This window comes from Phaseolus vulgaris, chromosome 10 (assembly GCF_051622355.1).
Source record: "Phaseolus vulgaris cultivar YP4 chromosome 10, ASM5162235v1, whole genome shotgun sequence".
In the NCBI taxonomy this organism is placed as follows: domain Eukaryota; kingdom Viridiplantae; phylum Streptophyta; class Magnoliopsida; order Fabales; family Fabaceae; genus Phaseolus; species Phaseolus vulgaris.
In genome coordinates, this window is record NC_143507.1 from 43791291 (window position 1) to 43807261 (window position 15971).

Here is a 15971-nt window from a genome sequence, read left to right on the forward strand (position 1 = left end):
ATGACTGAATATTTTGTTTACCTCGCAATAATCTCTGTACACAATTTTAATGTGATTCATGCACCTTCACCACTGCAAAAAAAAAAAAAATTACAACGGTGAAAACAAGTATTTAACAATGGATATTGAAATGTCTTTAATATAGATATTAAAAAAACAATTTATTAAAAATTGATTTTTTCAAATATTTTTATAAACTTAAAATGATTAATATAAAACTGTCATTAATTAAAAACTCATTGTTGTATATTCTTTTGATTAAATGTGTATTTTATCTTATGATCGTAGGATTTCAAAAATTGTTTAATGACATAATTAAAATAGAGTATGTGTTGTAGCAAGAACATCGACGAACAAAAAGGGACAAAATCGTAATCATAGATTATTGCAAAAAATTAAAAAAATCCAAAAAGATAGCTTATAAACTAGTGGGGTCTAAGAGTCATAGTAAAATGTAGAAAAGATATTAACACCCTACCGCACTCGTCCAAATATGTCTCTAAATATTTATTTTTCTCTGAAATTCAAAATAAAAAACATGTTTTTAAAACAAAGAAAATATTTTCAATTTTTTATATTTAGGATTTGAAAAAGATAAACTTGGTCTAAGTATTTTTATTCAAAACGAAATATCAGAATTTACGTAGTTAAGGTTTAACTATTTGAAAAAAACTTGTGTCAGTCCGAACTAGGCTTTGAATAAGATGAATAAAAACTAGGCTTTGTATAAGATGAATAAAAGTTAAACGGAATTTTTTAGAAAAGTGATTCCGCAAGGATTCTACCTATGAATCAATAGGTAGGAATAATAGAAACAATATCAATTTAAATAATATATAATGTAAGAGTCATAAACGTCAAAGTTCACACTTTCACTATCTTTCAAAATAACATAATTATATTTCTAACAAGTCATATTAATTAAGGGTACTACATTTCTACTATATACTATATAACTTAATAACTAAACTTAGTGTATAATATTCATAAATTAAACCAAATTTTAGAGATGTTTTGAAACTATTACTTGAACTTATACTAGCTTAAAGGAAGAGCAGAAAGAATGGGGGAGGTGATAACATTTAATAGATTTAATGTTATTGCCATAAAGTGAACAGGTAAAAAAATGTTTAAAATTATAAAAAATGATTCAGTTGTGATAATCAAATTAAATAAGTATGTGACAGGTTTTGAGGCTGCATGTAGCATTTCATAAAGAACATATACCTGGCTTCAACTGTTACTTGATATTCAACTCAACTGCCTCTTGGAACCAATGATGGAATTGGAAGGACGAAAATTCATGGGCTTCAATTCACTCAAATTCTCATACATCCTTTAAAAAATACAACACCTAAAACAAACACTGACTAACAACCATCAAACCTCCGAGGTAAATCATCCGGGTACACCATTTTCTCTCACTCACAATCCATCAATCTCCGAGGTAAATCATCAAATATGTTCTTCCTACCAATTACAGAGATACAACACGAGCCTTGTACATTATTATATACGCCATATGCCAATCACCTGGAGACAGATGACAGATTATTTGTTTACAAGTACACAGATTAAAGATCCTGCTAGGCTAAAATTTGAAGAGGATGGGAGTAGGGTGGAGGGAGAAGTAAATAAATCCATGTGCGCAAATTAAGTATGTAACACTCACCTCCCCCAGATAGTCTAGTGATGTCGTCTCCTATTTTTGGTTTGGGATTGTCATCGTCAAACTCAATCCATTTCCCTGCCAACAACAAAAGAAATATTGTTTGAAAGAGACAGTGACAGATGGTTACACAGTACAAACACAACTCTGTTTCCTAGAACCTACCATTTTCTTGCTTGACCCAACCAACATAATGTCCTGAATCAGCACTTCTACCCTTGTGGGTTAACACAGCAACCAAATCATAAATTCCAGTCATCTGTCCTTCCTTTTCACCTATAGACGGAGAATGATTAATACATAGCAGGAAGAAGATTAGTGCATGCATATATATTACTGGCAGTAGAAAATAAATGAGTAACAGATCGTTGCAAGATCTTACCCTCGTCCATTGGAACTACAGATGATTCACCTTCTCCATTCAATGATCCCTGAATCAAAAGAAGCAATATACAAGGGATTGTATTTATTAATGCTGACTATAGCATGTAGAATATGCAAGGGGCATTAAATGGACTGGAATCGACTGTAATGATCGATACATAGAATCAACGTAATAAAAAAACGAGTTTTAACTAGCATCATATATACATATATTGCAAACCAATGTCTTCTTTTTACAAGATAATTAAAAATTGTTGCCAAAAAATTAAACAGTTCTGTAATTTTATCAGTAAAAGAAAAATAATAGGCTCAAATAAGAAAAAGTTTTTTCCCAGACATATAGGGAAAAAAAGAAAAGAATTACTTAAGACATTTGATTTAGTTTTTTGAAGAACTGTTTTTGAGAATAAGTTAGAAAAAACACTTTTAATAACTTTAGTCTGAAAACTGTTTTAGAAAAAAAATGAAGGAATGGAAATAGGAGGAAGATTTTGTCCCATGATGTTGGTACGGTTGAGAAATGGAACAAGTTTTGAAGACAGGTTAAGAAACTAAAACAGAAAACACATCTAATCGTTTTTCATTTTTTAGCTTTTAAAAACTATTTTAATAAAACAGTTATCAAACAAGTTTTTAGTTTTAGAGAACAAAAAAAGAAAACAGAAAACTGTTTTTAAAAGCAGGACAGACACAGTCCCTTAATATTCCATGGAGAATGAAATCCTCCTCTATATTCTATTTAGGAACATAACTCAATTCTGGACTCCTAATTCTATTGCTAAAGGATGGAATGAAATTACCACTCCATACTTATGATAGCAAGCATGGAAAACATTGAAGGGAATCACAATCACTGCATATCAAACATGATGTTAAGTTTGGCTGGTTTCCTCACCTCAGCATCGGACATTTTCACATCATTTTCCTTCTGAGCAGAACTTTTCTCATTCACTTTAAGACCAAGCTTTTTGCCTTCCTCGTTTCTTAGGATCTAAAGGTACAATATCCAAAATATAAACCCACACATTATACAAAGCAAACATCTTTTCTTTTTTTACAAACAACCATAAGATTTTCATATTTAAAGACAAGAAGGATACCTGTCTAGGAGCATCCAGTTTTTTACGAAGATCATCTGAACAAAAATCATAAACATCCAACTCCAGAGGATAATCAACTTTCTGAGATAACCAAGCACAAAGGCAGTAAAATAAATTTCAGATGGCGAGAAAAACCTTTAAAGGATAATTTGTCAAAACCCAACACTGACCATCAAAAAAGACAAAACAGAAGGAGAAATAAAGTGAATGTTACCCGTAAAATCTTAGCCTTCTGGTTGGTTTCCCTCTTCCAAAAGAAACGGACAAACTGAACAGTCAAATACCTTGAAAAGGCAAAAGTTGAAAAACGCATCACTCAGCAATTACCAATAAAGAAACAAAACATGACGGAGATGCAACCAATCTTCATCTGAACAACGCCGAGGCCAATATTTGAGAACTAATTTTGTCAAAACTCAAAAATATTTTAATTATGACCCATGAGAAAGATCATAAGTTATACCATAGAATCTTAACAACTCTTTCGAACAAGGTCATGAGTCATTACTATTATTGTTACTTTAGACCATCCACCTGCTCATAGGAATTAGAATGTACAGCAAAAACTTAGGCTGACTCGTTTTCAATACAGACTGAAGAAGGATGTCTTGGCACAGTCAATGTAGAAACCAAGCCTAACTAGTAATCTTATCTAGACCTTTTATGCAAGTTATCAAAGGTAGCTTGTACATGTGTAGTTCAAACTGTAATCCAACTGAAATCACATGGCATCAAAGAAAACAGGATCCAGAAAATATCATTTAAAAAGGATAATATCAACCTTGGCAGGGCATTGATACGTGATTCCTTCAAGTACGTAGCACTACGGCCCAATGCAGGTGAAGCCTTTTCTAACTCTGATTTTAAACCCTACAAAAGTCAGCTAGGTTAATAGAAGCTCATAAGTGTATTCATCATAACAAAGAATAATTAATAAGATTAAACAATATGATAGAACTAAATGATGTCAAACTAAAATTGAATTTTCATTTAGCAGTACTTTTATAGGGGGATGGAGAAAAAGCTAAGAATAAATACCAATGGTTAATAAAGTCAACATGTTACATATTAACCATCTGCATGAACTTCATTAACCAGATCATTATTTCTAAACAGGAAAAATACCAATAACTTTTTTATCGTTAATTTTCTTTTGGTTTGTGTATGCACTCATTTGAACCAAACTAACACCTGTGTCTACCTCCCACTCCCAAAAAACTCAGCCCAAACCTAGGACCTCTGCAAACGAAGAAAATATCTTTGCTGCAGGTAACAGTGCTAGTGATAAACTATAAGATACTGGTTCTCAAGAGCCAATTTTTTTCAGCAGTAGAAGGAAACTCAAGTTACACACAAATAAGTAATTATGAAGTAAAATTTCAGCAAAGCAACATATCACTGAACTTTCACTGCATAATAGCATAGTTATACAGCTTTATCAAAAAAAATTATGAAGTTAGACAAGAAAAACAAGCATAAAGGGGGTCACTAAGGACAAAACATCCTTTTAAAACCCCCCACCCCAACATAGAAAAAACACGTGTATATAGAGAGATAAAGAGAAATGGCTTAGCACTTACCTGTTTTATCCCTTCATGTAAATGGTTCACCTCCTGCGATATGTGGCATTTAAGTGAATAAACAGACTCTGTTTCCGAGCTTTCTTCATTACTCTCTTGACAATGAATCCTAACAAGTTATCAAAAAAATGGAAAATGACTACACATTAACGGGCTGCAATTGTAGGGACATCAATAAGCATTTTAGTAGATCTAAAAAAAAGTGTGAATCGTTGTCTCTCTTAATTCATAATAAAGTGAACTAACCAGAATGCACCATAAAAAAGCAAGAACAACAATGCTTCACAAGTACGTATAGAACAAAATATATTTTTCCAGCAAAAAGACTGACAGAGTCATGGACACATAAATTACAATAAAGCCCAAACCCTAGCTAGGTTACCACTTCAAATATGAAGGGAGGAAAAATCACAATCGACACACTAATGTGTATGAGCGTACACTCAATTTACATATTCATAAATATATTTTTAATCGTAATCTTAGATGTGTATGAGCGACATTCCATTCCTGCTCTCTCCCCTCCATGAGATTCCACAGACTCATCTCAAACAGTGGTCATTCCTTAAACAATTAAAAATAATATTTAAAATTTCGTTCATGAGTATTTATTGATAATATATTTTAATTTTTTTAAATTAATATTATCATAAGAAGAATTTGCTTAGTACATGATGTTAGGAATATATTTAAATTGAGTTAGAAAATTATTTCGTAAAATTAGAATGGTGAAGCATAAAGAGTGACAATTTAAATGATTTAATGTCTTATAGAAATTCAATTAACGTGTCAGAATATGTATACACAAACACAATAACCTATTTTATTTAAAATGTGCAGATGAAGTTGAAAAATAAATATAAATATCACTATTTAACATATAAAATAAAATAATATCATATAATTATTAAATTTCAAATATGAGTATATGCTTAACACTTAAAACTGAACCATTGAAACATTTTAAGTGTAAGATATAAATATGCGTTGAATAAAACATACTTTCTATTCTTATAAATATTTTATTTAAGTAACCCATGCATAGTAGAATAACTAGCTGCATTTGTAAGATGATAATGAGCAGTTAATCTTAATTCCTAATTGCATCGAATTCAAAAATATTGTTGGAAAACAATTTCTTCATTAGCAAAGTTACCATGCTCAGGTATTAAATAAAATGTTGCCTTTATTTTTGTATTCCTTGAGCTACCATATTATAAACTAATAGGTTTAATTTCTAAAAGCATGATATGTGGATAACGTGTTTACTCTAAGAAGTGCCACTGATGCAATTTGCATACAAGAGAACATACTTTACAAAAAGAAATCACAAAAGACGCTAATTGACCAAACAACAATTGAAATCTGGATTTGGATAAAAACAAAATGATGCATAAAGAAGATGACAATGAGTAGTCTACAAGTTAAAATCAAGAAAAGAAAGAAACTACTTGCTTTCTCGTATATGCAAGGAAAGCCTGTCAAATCCCTAGCTACAAATAGTACCAAGAACAATGCTACAAATGAGAACAAAAATTAATAGAGTACTTTGTGGATGTTTAACAAATTGCACATCAGTAGCCAATAATTGAGGAGAAAGCATTGGACTGTACCTGCTATTAAGTTCTATGCCAAAGAGGGCCTTCACAGCATCAGGATTTTCACTGAAAACAAAGAATAAATTTTATTAGATAGAAATTAGCAGTCTGAAAGAAAAGAAGTGGATGAAAAATATTAATATATTATAAATCAGGAGGGTTCGAAAGATCTAGTATGCCACTATGTGAAGTACAGAGAATAGGTATCAATATCAACTGTTTAGTAACTCATTTAAATCTAACAACTTTTCTAAACAATAAACATTACTTGAAAGATACTGCCACAGTTGCATTCAGTTACCAAGAAACATGCATAAAGTTACCTAGATCCAGGGGATCTGAGGGACTGAGAGAGTGTGTATAGAAGTTGTGTCCAACATTCTTCAGCATCCTGTTAGACATGAAAAACAAATTGGGTAAGGTATACCAATTCACTACAGTAATAAAACTAATTCCATAACATGGTGTGCAACTTATAAACCTGTTGCATGAACACTCCATTATGCAGCTGACCAAATTGAGGATATTTTTTCCGTAATACCTGGTCATTCACCATCCCCAAAAAGGTGTGAGGCAAGCTCAGAGCAGCAAACAAACATCAAAAAATTATGAAGATGTAGCTTTTAATGTACAATGACAAAGAATAACTAGACAGCATAAAAGCCCTAAAATAAAAATAGCCAAGGATGAACATCAATAAAATCCAAAAATCACATTCTACAAGTTAAGAGTCTCCACTCAGGATGGTATTTTCAAAAGGAGGTCATGAACATATTGGCCACAAAAAATGGGCTTGAATAAACATTTCAACATAGAAACTAACATACACATAAATGAGCCTTAACCAATTCTATCGTTTTGATGTAACATTTCAAATTTTTTTAAAAAAATCTTCCCACCGAAAAACATATTACATAGATATATAAATTTAAGAAAAAGCTGAATAATTAGTTATGAAATGAACACTATATATATTGTACCATCCAAAATTGCATTGGTGCCACAGGTTTGACACTTTTATCAAGCTCATTGAACAAGTCACGGGTTGCAATGGTCAACATATGAGAAGACTGATCGACATCATTGTTTCGTCCTGAGTGTGAGTACCTGATTCCAAGACAGTTCATAAAGTAATCATCATATGTCATTGTCTGCCTCAAAAATGCAACAAATAAAATGTAAATTCCTACTCCTTGAAAAAAACTTACTTAATCAAAGCTGACTTTAACTCAGGAACAGAATGGAGGCATTGCAATGTTGAGTTCATATAACATGTATTTCCCAAATTGAAAAGACCAGCCGTGTGTCCCTGGGAAAATCAATCCATCACACAGACCCCACCCACCCCAAGAGGAAAAAAATCAAACGCTAAAATGAAAAAAGAAAAAGTGTATGACTCTGCCAAACTAAAGAAAATAAACAATTAAAATATGTTAAATTCAACATCCTTCAGACAGGTGAAAACAAGGCCCAGTTGAGACTAGTCATTCAATGATAACAAATTAACTCCACCAGTGTATCATCCTTTCATAACTGAATTGCTGTTATTTTAAGGACAAAAGTGATGGCAAAATGTGAAACCGAAGGACCAATTTTATATCACTAAAATATTGAATACCAATTGATGTTAAATTTAAATAGACGACCAATGAAATGTCATGAAAATCCTTAGAGGATATGGCAGAACCTAAACCACTACTAAACACAGATCAAACACTAGAATATCTCCAAAAAATATTCTATAAAAAAAATATCCATTCAATGATAATTAATTCACTCCACCACTGTTTCATCCTTTCAAGACAGAATTGCTGCTATTTTAAGAACCAAAGTGACGGAAAAATGTGACACTGAAGTACCAACTTGATGCATGTTATCAAGAACCGATTTGAAGTTTTGTTTAAATGGATGACCGATGCAACGCCATGTATACCTATAGCGGACCAGAACCCGGACCAATCCAACAAGTGATCAAACAAGAGAATATCGTCAATCTAAAGAACTTCTATTGAGAAAGAAAACATAAAATGTGACAAGAAGTACCAACTTGATGCTTGTTATCAAAAACCGATATGATGTTTTGTTTAAATGGATGACTGATGCAATGCCATGTATATCTTTAGAGGACTGGAGATAAGAACCCAGACCAATTGAACAAGACGAGAATATCTTCAATCTAAAGTGCTTCTATTGAGAAAGAAAACACAAAATTTGATATAGACAAGACAATAAGGATCCATTTAAGGTTTAAAAAATTGATTTTATGACAACTTTCTTGTTCATTAACTGCTATTTTTTAATTTCTGAACTATGGGGCCTCACATCAAAAAACTAAAAAGGATAGGCCATGCATTGTTTAACATGCTCAGGCTTCTCATCCTTCTCCCAAGATGGTTCGTGGAAGAAAAATGCGATAGGTAAGAAAGAAAATGAGACCAGTGCTGAATTGTTTCTTTTCAAATCAAATCTCAGGGAAGGTTAGCTGGAGTTTTAAGAGAAGAATAAAAAAAATGAAGACAAAGGGACTATTGTCGATCTGTTTCTCAGTTTTAAGGGTGGGTTATTGGAAAGTATTCACTTTTAAATTTAAACTAAAGGAAAAAATTATTCGCCATGTGTAACACAAGGAAAAAATACAAGAGTAATACATTAAACATCAGTTAAGATACTTATAAATCATGTCCGTTATTTGTGAACTACCACTGTTATAAAAATTACAAACACAGATATTTTGCAGTTCAAGTAATGTGTGTGTAAGAGTTCAAACTTACAACAGCAACTACTTGTTCTTCTTCGGGAAGATCTTCAACAAAAACAGTTCCCTTCTCTGGAGACTTCACTACTTCATCAGCTGTACCCATCATCATTAGCTTTTGACCCTGAAAACAGGAGATTATGTGGATCGATTAAATGAAAGGATACATGGAACATAGAAGAACGGTACTGAAAAACACATGCTAGCACTGCTAACCTCTTTAACTCCTAATGCTGACCAATCAGCATCATCCTGCATTGCAAAAGGAAATCAAAGGAAGAAAAGAGCTTCGAAACAACTTCATTCCCGGTTATTGTTATGATCTTTTTAAAAGACCTACTAAGGAGAGCCTAAGTTTTCTTTTTCTCACACTTAAAGTAATCACTTCAACAATCTACTTACCTTCAAAAGACCACCCTTGACCATAATTTTTTGTCTTTCAGGAGGAACACCAGTCAAATCATACAGTTGGCATTTAAAAACGTAAGGAGACTGGGTAGTGTCAATTTCCACTTCTTTGAAAATCTCTTTTTGCCATTTTACACTTACTGCAGAAAAAAGATCAGTAGTGAATATCAGAATGATAAAATCAGATTAAAAAAAAAATAGCAATCCACAAGCAGCAATACAATATATCTATTAACAGAACCCCAAATCGTAAGGCAAAACCAGGACTTCCGTTTATCGCCAACACTCCATCAGCTTAACGACAATATCCGTTAAGAGATGTAAAATAACGCAAACCTTCATGCACACTGAAAATATTAAAAAACAGAAGGAAACCCAGCGCAATTTCCTCACTGCTCACATAGCATAGTTAGACTTCAAAACAAGTTGAATGCAGCTACATCTCCATTCTCGAAAGTTCCAATAAACCAAAACAGAAAACATTGATTATCGATAATAAGTAAGTAAAAAAAGTGTAACGAACAAACCGCCAAACTTGAAAGCAAACACAGCACTGAATCATCCAAGCTCACACATAACAGATTAATTTTAAAAGCCATAAATCAAGTTCAAAAGGCAACATCCATCCGAATTGCAAACGAACACAAATTCCTTCCCTCTCTAGCACAAACCCTAAATTACATGCGCCGCATCTCTCTGAATTGGAAAACAGAGCAGAAATCGAAGAAAAAAGCAGCATACAAAATTGGAAAAGAGAAGACACGGAGAAGAGGGAAAGGAATGCACAGAGAAGAAAGGAACAGTAGGAAGCGGAAAATGGAAGAGGGAAAAGGTGCGAGACCTGTAATCATGATTGCAGGAGGATCGAGAAGGAGGAAGAAGGAGCAGAGAAGAGGTTGGCTTGAAGAGAGGGCAAAAGGAAAGGAATTGAAATTGAGGCCTTTCTCTTGTTGGTGTTTGGGGGTTTATATTTGGGGCACAACACTCTCTGGCCCACTTCCTTTTCCTCTTCCACGAACCCACACTCTTCTTAAAATGCTTTTTTTTATATACAATTATTAAAATTCATAATAAATATTTTTTAATATTTTAGGTCATTTAAATTGTCATTTTATTTTAATTGTTAATTTAAAAACCCAGATAAAAAGTTACTTTGAGAGGAGTTTTGAAATTTATGCCACTTTTCCATGAGTTTATTTTAGAAAAGAAAATTCTAAATTACTTTATTATTAACTGTTTTTGTTTATTTTATATTTATTAGAAATTATTTTTAATTTATACAAAATTAAACTTAATTTCTTTCTTCTACTTTTATCCTTTGCAATAAATTATGGAGGTAAAAAAGCAACAAATGTAAAACTTAGGTGTCAAAATATCTAGTATATAAGATTAATTTGCTAGAAGAGAAGAAATTTGTCTTTAAATAAGATACATGCAAAAAAAAAAAAAAATACATTGAATAAGATAAATATTGAAAATTGTCTAAAAATGTATTTTTTTATAAAAAAAAAATATCAAAACTATGCAGACAGAGGTAATGAATGATCTTTTGGGAAGTCTTCGTATTGCATCTCTTTTATATTAGTTGTTGAAATTTTATAATGATGTCTTTTCATGCAAATATTTTTATTTAAGAAAATAAAGTTAAGATGATAAAAAATAAGAAATTTATTATTATAATAATTATTAAAATAAAAAAGAGTATTAAATCATAAAAATTTTCATAAAAATAATTTTTTTTAACGTTATTATAGGTAGTTTTTTTTATTGTGGATAATTATTCAGATTAAAAAGAAACAGATACTTAAAAGGTAGAATAGTAACAATTTGTCTACACCAACAAATCAACAAGTAGTTAAAGGGGGAAATCATTTTATTAGTTTTATAAATTATAGATATATAAGAGATTTTTTTTAAATTAAATGCATGTTTGAACCATAATTGCGTAATTGATTGTTTGAGAACATTTTATTTAAAACTTTTTAATTATACTCATATTCTATTATGTTTTTTTTTCATTTCAGTTATAATTTTATTCGTACCTCAATTTATATATTTAAAAAAATACTTTATTGCTTACACAAACAATTTCAAATAATTTATGATTATTTACAAGTATGTACTTGAATCCTAAGGGCGAACCTTTTAATCTAACGCGTATGGTAGTTATTAAAGCATATTTTTAATATTCAATCTAATTTCACTTTTAACTCAACGATAATTTAGTTGTTTTATAAATATATCAATTAATATTTTTTTTATTACAAAAATTATTAAATAAAAAAAATTTAAAAAACTAAAATAATTAGTTATTATATTGAGTAAATTAAACGGATACTACTATTATTTTAAATTTTTGTTATTTTTATTATTATTTGTAATTTTATTACTATTATTTTATTATATAATTAATTATATTACATCATGCTACCTTATATAACATATAATGTGATTTTGTATGGGTGTCCTACACTAAATATAAATATGTCATTTGAATATCTTAAGTTTACTTTTTCAAATGGAGTTTCAAATAAAGTTTTTTTTCAAAAGAAAAAAGGTTAAAGTAAAGAAAGTTGTTTCATATAAATTTTAAATAGTGAGTTTAAAATAATTCTTTTGTGAAGATAAGATGATATTAATATGATATTTTTTTCATGTTAAGTTTAAAGTTATCGAATTATATATTGAGTATGAAGTTTTGGATTTGCATGTAATACTGAAGCTTTTTAGTAGGTAATTAAGAAGCATAAGTTGCATCTAATCTAATGTTATCTAGTAACATGTGAAAACAAAGAACATTGGTTGTAGATTTGTTTAATGTTCTCCAGTTGTAGGTTGAAACCAATGAACATCAATTGAATTCGCGTACGATGTTCTCTAGTTACATGTATAATTGAAAAACATTTTTTGCAAAGCATTTGATGTTCCCTATTAGCATGTAGAATCTAAGTAACATGAGCATCTAGAGTTCTCTAACTACCTACATGGGATTTGAAGTTAAAGTGTCGCAAAAAACTTTGAGTCCTTCTGTTGTAGTTGGGGTTTAAAGTTATTGGTGACATATGTAGTTGAAAGCTCTTTAAGGATTCGTTGAGTCTATAGTCCAACATTTCAGGTTGGACTAGGGTTATTCTTACTTGTTTAATTGGAGTTTTGTGTCTCTTTCAATCTTTAAATTGAGATAGATTCGTTGTTGTATATTAGGAGGAAAATTCTTATGAATGAGTAAAGAAAGACGCGTGGAATTCAAAAGAGACACAATTTATTATGAGTTGCTAAGTGCGAGTATTGTACGAGTCACTTCAACGAGTATTTCGTCTTATACCCTCGCTCAAAGAATGTAAACGTGCTCAAATGAAGGTTTCATTATAGTCACTTAAGTGAAAACTCGTTTAATACCCTTACTCGAACAAAACAAGTGTGTTTAAACAAATGTATCATTTGTGTCACTCTATTGAGTGACTTATCTGACATCCTTTCTTAACGAAAATTATTTCGCTAAAGCAAAGACATCATCTAATTTTTCTAATTACATGGTTTTGCTAGTTTTCTTGGCTAATTACATGTTTTATGCTTATGTGTATGTATAAATTGTTGAATTGCATGTTTGGATAATTTTTGTTTTGATTTAATTAAATGATGATATTTGTGGGTGTGTGTACGGATGCATGTGATGGATATGTGAGTGACATGTGTTATGCATAACATGTGAACTAAAGTTATGCACGAATTATTCATGCACAATAATTTGAGAAGAACTAGCTATCTACAAACAATCAGTCAAAACAATACGTGATTAGATATAACGACAAAGATACAACCATGAAGATTGTTATATTTATAATTTTATCTTTCTCTCGGGTACTAATTGACCCATTATATAATCTTATAATTAAATTTTACAATACAGATTTATTATTTTATTCTAATAAATATAAATATATTATAAATAAAATGTAATTAAACAAATTTCCAAAAATCAAATCAAAAGATAAAATATAATAAAGCCATAAAATAATTATATAATGCAAATTTGTTATTTATTTTAATAAATATAAATATACTGCAAATAAAAAGCAATAAAAGGTAATGTTAATTAACTTTATATACATTACCTTATATTTAAATATAAGTATTTTATTTCGTTATTAATTTCTATTTTAAACTTGGGTTAAATTGTTTAGTTAGAAAAAACATATATAAAAAATTTAAGAAAATATCTATTTTGTATATCTCAAATATACTTAGTACTTAATAAACTAATGAATCAAATAGATTAGCGTAACAAAAAAACATTTTTTTTCAAATCTAAACGGGGTTTTCTAAAAATATATGTATTATTTTCATATTGAATCTTTGATTATTGTATGTTGACTTTACCAATGACTTATATTTTATTCTAAAATATTATTTAATTAATATTTAAAATATTTAAAGACACGTACATATTGCATACGAAAATAAAGATAATTAAGGATGAATTTTTATTTTAAAATTGGGGATAAAACTTGCAACTACTTTAAATATTAAAATACAAAGGCTACATTTTGATAGTGAAGAATTCACTTAGATTCACTATTTTAACCATTGTAAATAACACATTATTCGATAGATATAATTTTCAACTATCTCAATATATATTTTTTAAAATCTTTATATACTTATATTTGGTATCGATTTCATATTCTAAATCTTATATTTTATTTTTATCTTCAATATTTTGATAGTCTTTTTTAAAATAGTTTACATACTATGATATCTTTAAATCACTTATTTTTTTAATCTAATATCTTTTATTTCTATCTTAATAATAATGATTTATAAGAAATTATGTGTGTATAAAAACAAGCTCATAGGAAGGAGTAGAACACAATTTCAACTTTTTCTTGCTCTGTCTTTCTCCATTACACAATATTATTGGTGGTGATTTTGATTTGAGTAGAAAAAATAGAAAGAATGTGGGAAAATCGATTGTTTTGGTTAAGCTTTGGAACATTAGGTGTTGTTTGGTGTGAGCATGGTTTGAAGGAGGTAGCGATTTCTCACATGAAGCGTGAGATTCGTTATATTGAAGAACAACTTAACTATAAGCAATGCTCTACATCAGAACGCGCTTCATCAAAACGCGCTTCTCCTCCTGCTTCCTCTTCCAATAAGGTCATTTTCTTTCTTCTATTCTCATGCTCAGCAACAATTTCCTATTGCATCTTCAGAACATTTTGTATGATGAATCCAATAACTTAATTTTTTTTCATCTATAATCATCATACTTCTCCACATGCGTAATTTTTCTTTCTGTTTGGATTGAGGAGTTGATATATAAGGAGGAAAAGAAGTGAATTTGTGAGGACTAGAGAGGATATCCGAGTATATCCGAGTATTTGTGATAATGATTTATTATAAGTTTACAAATTTATCCTTGTTATTAAAAAATATTTGAATGAATGAATCATGATTTTTTTTAATGTTTGAATTAATTAAATGTTTTTAATATATAATATTCATAATTATTTATATTTTTTAATAAAAAATTAAAAAATATAATATAAGATGTTTTTGTGTTAAATTGAAATAAATTTATTAAATGCATTAAAATTTATGAAAATAATATTTATTATTATATTCATTTGTTACTTTATATAACTATATATTGATATTATAATTTTATTTTATTTTTTTATTATTTAAAATCATATATTTTTATTAATAGTATAATTATTATTGTTTTAAAATTATAAATAATAAACAAATTTATGTAATATTTAATTTTGTATATTGTAATAAAATGTATGTACAAGGATATTTAGGTAAAATAGAATAATATTACGTAATCTCTACAAATCTCTTCATTTTGTGAAGAGCAAAAAAAACCATTCATCCTCTCCCCCATCCACTTTCCCACCCTCAAAACCCTTGTAACAAACACAAAAAATCCCTCTTCTCTCATGAAACAAACACACCCTTAGAAAAAAAATCACTTTTTTAAACAAAAAATAACTTATTATTGTATACTTTCTTATGTTTGCTAAATTTTTTAAAAAAGTAAAACTAACAATAACTTGTAAAAAACACATAAAAATCTATATTTAGTAAATAATTTGATTTTTTTAATTATTATTAAATATAAATTTATGTTTTTATAAAAATATCCTTTTTAATAATATATAGTTTTGGTTTAATCCTTCCATATTTTATTCTTTTAATAATATTTGTTTCATACGAAGAGAAATAATGGTATGTTATTTGAGGTGTCAGTATAGTTGAGATGTAAAGTTGTATCATGAAAATTTTTATAAAAAAAAAAAAACTTAGAAAAACTACTTGATATTTCTTTATAGATAACAATATTTTTGGTAAAGTTTTACTTATCTTTTGACTAATTCAGATTAGTCTAAGTAATGGACCATATAATTTTCTTTTACACATGACACATTTTTAATTTAATATTTATGTAATTAACACATTATTAGTTTATTT

General features: G+C 29.3%; 1 protein-coding gene across 1 annotated transcript; it reads right to left on the reverse strand.

Moving 5' to 3' along the window:
* Nucleotides 1–1111: 1111 nt before the first annotated feature.
* On the reverse strand, nucleotides 1112–10519 carry LOC137818242 (ubiquitin carboxyl-terminal hydrolase 6). The gene is made up of 18 exons (XM_068621535.2): nucleotides 10336–10519; nucleotides 9489–9634; nucleotides 9303–9338; nucleotides 9103–9210; nucleotides 7540–7640; nucleotides 7312–7438; nucleotides 6813–6872; nucleotides 6655–6722; nucleotides 6347–6397; nucleotides 4734–4842; nucleotides 3935–4023; nucleotides 3368–3437; nucleotides 3154–3234; nucleotides 2949–3044; nucleotides 2052–2100; nucleotides 1835–1945; nucleotides 1673–1747; nucleotides 1112–1533 (listed from the first exon to the last, which is right to left on the reverse strand). The coding sequence occupies exons 1-18, from the start codon at nucleotides 10343–10345 to the stop codon at nucleotides 1478–1480; spliced, it is 1443 nt and encodes a 480-aa protein (XP_068477636.2). The 5' UTR covers nucleotides 10346–10519; the 3' UTR covers nucleotides 1112–1477.
* Between the last annotated feature and the right edge of the window lie 5452 nt (nucleotides 10520–15971).